Here is a 5,045-nt window from a genome sequence, read left to right on the forward strand (position 1 = left end):
CGATATGACCTCTTCCGTCGAGGAGGAGATCTCTTCCGGCGACAAAGGTTCACATTGCTACAATATGTATGATTGTTTGTTGTCGATCTTGGATAGAGGTTGGTTAGTGCAATGACAGGACATGTTGTTGCCGCGCTGGTGATCAAGAATCGTGTTCTCGGTGGCGCGGCGTGCGGACGAACCGGCGCACGAGCGTTCGGTCGGAACGCCTCGCTCAGCAGTCGACCTGCTAGAGGCTACCGTCGCTGTCGACGTCGTCGTCGCTGCCGCCACCGCCGCGAGTCGTTCACGCAGTCATCTCCGTCTGCATTAGAGACGATGGGTTGACGGGGGGCTCGGGTCCGTCGTCGAGCTCCGTGACATCGTCGTCATGGGCGCTAATTCCGCTCACAGGAGTGACGCCTTCTTCACCAGAGCCCGGCGATCCCTGCCCCACAGGCAATGGGGACGAGTTGTTATCCCCCGGGATTCCAGGCAGTTTGTGGGTTTTGTTCATGTGGTACTTGAGATGGACTTTCTGAGTGAAGCGTCGCGGGCACAACGGACATTCGAAAGGCCGCTCGCCCGTATGGATGAGGATGTGGCGTTTCATGTGCGACGGAGTCACACCGAGGAAGTTGCAGTAGCCGCACTGGTATCGGCCGCGGCGCTTGTTGGGCGAATTCGGGTTCTGCTGAGTCATCCTGCGTCTGCCTTGAGGTGGGATTGGCGTGGGGTTCGCGGTGGGACTGAAGTTGTTTGCGGGTTCAGGGCTCTCTGATCTGGCACCGGACGCATTTTGGAATGCTGCGAGTGCAGCCGGCCACAAGTAGTTGGCATTCACGTCTGTAAGGGACGCTAGCAACGTTAGCAGGTCTGAGGCCATGGTCGAGAGGAGCGACGGCAAACAGAGGAACAGAGAGGAGGAAAAGAAGGTCTGCAGAAAACACGGAGGTTTTTCCGCAATAAGGATCGAGCATGCAAAGATAGAGCAGGGTCGATGGTTCGGCGCGAGCGACTCCGAGAATCTGAAAAGAGAGAGGGAAAAAACGAAAAAAAAGATGTCGATGGAAACCTGCAAGAGAGAGAACGGATTTTGAGTACTCGTCGACGTCGATTGTCGATAAACTTTATTGATGCCGCGGCTCCGTTCTCGGACTTGCACGCACACAATCTCTCGCTGTTCCACGCGATACGTCTCTGGTTCGTACCGAGTAGGAGCACGAACGTACAAGAGACTGGACTCGTGAGCGTGCGTCGGGAGCCACGGAATTCCTGTTTCATGGGATATGCATCCCTTCGAAGAGAGCGGGACACCTCGGAGATGCTCGCGATGTCACCGTGTTACAGGGCTCCCCTCTCTCTCTCTCGCCTTCTACGATAGAGAGAGTGGCCGGCAGACGTTGGCCTGAGTTGAATGAGCTCACTCAGATGAAGTCGGATGATTACAGATTCTTTTTTAGCGTCGTTCCGTCTTCTCCAAAAGGAGCAGCGGCAGCGCGAGAGACGGAGTGGCGGCAATGAGGGCAGCAGCACCGATGAGGCCAGGTGAGAGCATCGACATCTGCGGCGACATCGAACAGCTGACGTCCAATGAGGACCATCTTCAGATAAGCGCCATAGTCGTATAATCAGCGCTGTACTCGTCGAACTCTCGGTATTCTGTTTTCAGGCCGGATCTTCCCATGAGTGGATCCCCTGGAAGAGTGAAAAAGGAAATGTAAGCGACAAGCTAGATTCGTTTCTCGCTCACCGAACGATGGACCTTCTGACGAACCGGTCCGTCATAAACTTATGTCTTCTATTCTCCTTGGAAGACCTGATGGAATGACCTTCTATCCCATGAAGAGCTCCCCGATTGGCCTGTTTGTGCAGGCCAACAGGTAGACGAAAGTAACGTGGTGGCAGCTCTTTGATCGAGCGCGATTCTGGCAGGTGAGGATCTCCTTCTCTGCACGTCGAGGACGCTAATATCTCGGAGCATTTTCCAGAATCTAGTTCTTCTCGCGTCTGTCGGGTCAGATCATTGAAGGAGCATTGTCATGCTAAATCCCGATTCCTTTCTGGGCCGTCTGTCGGCCAAGCGGGCTGCCGGTCCGTCGCTGGCTCGGCCGGCCGGCTTCCTGCGAAGCGTCTCAGGGCCAACCGGATTCTGGGATCCATCCGTTCCTTGGTTGGCTCGCTCGCTTACTCGTCCGCTCGGCCGTCCGAGGTGACTTCGGTAAGACGGCGGCGCCATCCGCCGAAAAGACAGGTGAGGAGCGAGCGAGCGAACTCTTACAGACTTGGCAATGATGTTTCGAGAGGCGCCTGCCTGCTTACTTTGCCAGCCTACCTGACGACTGCACGGAACGCACTTACTCGATACGCGGCCCCCGAAGGCATTTTGAGCGAAGAGGGACGGCTCGTGAACACTCACTTGTTCGGTCGCTCGATCGCTCGCTCGTCTCCGAACACAACTCGGAAAAGCGTCATTTCGAGTTACAGAAAACCAGCCGGGCGTCTTGCCTCGACAGAGTCGGTTCGTGGGCAGACTTCGTCTTCGACTCTTGTCCTTTCGTTTCTGGTTCCCAGACGGCCCGGCGAAGCTCAAAGCGTCCCCCTCACCTCTTGCCATGTCCTCGAAAACACATTCTGGGAGCTTCTCTCGGCGAGGAATGCCGCCGTCGCATCTCACGGATCCGGTTCCGTGGAGAGAAAAAAAAGTCGAGCAGCCAGCCGGAGCGATAAACGAGTACGGATATGTATTCCGGAATGATTCATCGCAATGATGACTGCGTATTTGGGGCAAGGCTTGGTTGAAATTCAAGTAACGGCATTCGGCCGATGCGAGGCCCACTTCCAGTCGGAGCAAGCGACAGCCGGCTCGTTCCATAATACGGAATCGAGCTCGATAACAGCAGAAACACAAACGGCCGGCGCGGCGGCGCTGGAGCCGGCAGCGTTGACTATAACACTGACATCGGAATAATCTACGTCGCCGGTTCGGATGGCCCGGCTTGCCAACCTATCTATTTGCCTGCGAACCTGCCGACCGGCTCCTGGTTGTGGAACATTGAGTGGGACACCATTCAGGCCGCCCACTGGAGTCGAGTAGAGCATAACAGTCGAGTCGGGTCGACTTCATGGACCAAGAGCTCGAAACAATGCGTTGCTCGTTTCGCTGAACCACTTGTCGGTGGTGGTTGGTTGCTCGGCTGGTCGGTCGGTCGAACGGACGGTCGGTCTGTCGGACGAACGAACGGATGAGCTCCCGTCTCTCGTGATCCCATGGATCCAATGAATTCAAGCGTTAGAACAAGCAACGCCTCCCTTACGGCCCTGCCTTGTAGCTTGTCGTCTCCGATGACAACGACCTCGGTCCAGGTTTCTGCTGCCGACAGCCTGGACGTTCTCAGCGCCGAGACTCAGTAAATCGAGCGCTGCAGAAGTCCATCTTTCCGCCATACTCCCGCTCCAACGGATCTCCAAAGAAACAGTCATCGAGGTAAGGCTCCCAGACGATCGCTCGACATTTGACATGAACAAGAGGGAGCTCGAGTCGAGTCTCTCGAAGCCTGAGCGACTTGGGCCACCAAGTACTCCAGTGAAGCGCTTCCGATATGATATTGAGGAGTTTTTTGTCGTTCCTCAAGCTTGTGATTGCTTCAGTGACCACAAGTCGATGGAAACGAAGGGCTCCTTGCACCGAAGAGTGGAGCGGGCAATGAAGGAGCCGATAGAGCTCTCATGATGCTCTTCTACTGGAGCGTCCCCAGTCGAGACGCATCAAGCGTTTTATTCATTCATAAAAACCGAGAGAAAAAAAGAAGATGCTGATGATGGAATGACGAGTGAAAATAAAATGGAAAGGAATAGCAGCCGCGGCAGCAAAGAGAATTCATCCGTCTGTCTGTCGGGCCGGCTAGCCTACGAGTGAGCAGAAGTGCCGCAGCGGCATGAGCGCATCGCGGCCAAGACTTCATCGTTTCCTCGTCGTGGTCGTCGTCGACGGTCGCGGCTCCGTCATCGCAATCGTCCCGTCAGACAGCTCCGTTATGGCCGGCACCGACAGCGCCGGCTCCGGCACCACCACCACTGGAAGAAGTGGAAATAAAGAAGGGACTAGTGGGGGGGACGAGCTTTTTGCGCAAAACATTGCTCAAGCGATAGATTCAAAGAAGCTCGGGATAAACAAACATTGGCCCTCGGCGAGCAATCCGATACGCGGAGGGAGCCGACTGCATCAAGCGTAGTTAACGGTTCTGCTAAGTTGTTCTCTTCAATGAACGACTTCTCCAGGAGTAGCTGGCCGTCTCGCTGGCTGCCAAGCGACTCTTGAACATGAGCCAATTAGTCTCAATAATAAATTCGACTCAGTCGGATACCTCCGCGTGCTTCGATCGATGGAGATACGACTCGAGGAAGCCGTCATCGGGCCATCGGTCGATCATTGATTCGCAGTTTCCGGGTGGCTTCGGCGCGCGATCGACACGGTCAGAAAACAGAACAATGTCAAAGGCCAGCCCGTCCTACGATCGAGCCGCATCGAAGAGCAAGTGGAGCGAGGTTTCCAATAAGATCTTCGCTGTCCCGAGAGATGATCCGAGGAATTCATGCCATCCCGTGTACTCTCGAGTCCCTCAAGTTGGATCTCATGCTGTCATACCGCACGAGCTCGAGCTAGGTACCGCGGAAAAGCTCCGGCACACTGGCGGTACCCGCCCTGAGGGTCATGCGGTCGGGAGGGGGCGAATCGAGAGGAGAGCATGCGGATTCGCTCCTATAGATTCGGATCCATTAGTTTCTACGCTCGCCCGCGCACACGCTCGCCTCCGAGGCAGATTCGGCTGAGGAATGCGCTCGGGTGTTTAGAAGAGACTTCGAGCCTCACGGTGTGGCCTCACGAAATTCGTCCGTGCGTTTGAGCGAGCGAGCGTACACCCGCCCGCCTGCCTGCCTGCCCGCCGACCATCCAAGCAAGGAGCCCGCCTGACTTCTTCTCTATCTTGTAGCAGCCGTAACACAGATTCTCGTGACTGGTGGTGGTGGTATCTATCTATCGTCTATCTCTCTCTTTCTTTTTT

The 5,045-nt window shown here is 55.6% G+C and overlaps 1 protein-coding gene across 1 annotated transcript; it reads right to left on the reverse strand.

Moving 5' to 3' along the window:
- Positions 1-286: 286 nt before the first annotated feature.
- LOC114828426 (tissue-resident T-cell transcription regulator protein ZNF683-like) lies at positions 287-865 on the reverse strand. Its single transcript, XM_029112567.1, has one exon. It carries the CDS (start codon positions 863-865, stop codon positions 287-289), a length of 579 nt encoding a protein of 192 aa, XP_028968400.1.
- Between the last annotated feature and the right edge of the window lie 4,180 nt (positions 866-5,045).

The sequence above is a fragment of the Galendromus occidentalis genome, unplaced genomic scaffold, assembly GCF_000255335.2.
Source record: "Galendromus occidentalis unplaced genomic scaffold, Mocc_1.1 scf7180000077515, whole genome shotgun sequence".
Lineage (NCBI taxonomy): Eukaryota > Metazoa > Arthropoda > Arachnida > Mesostigmata > Phytoseiidae > Galendromus > Galendromus occidentalis.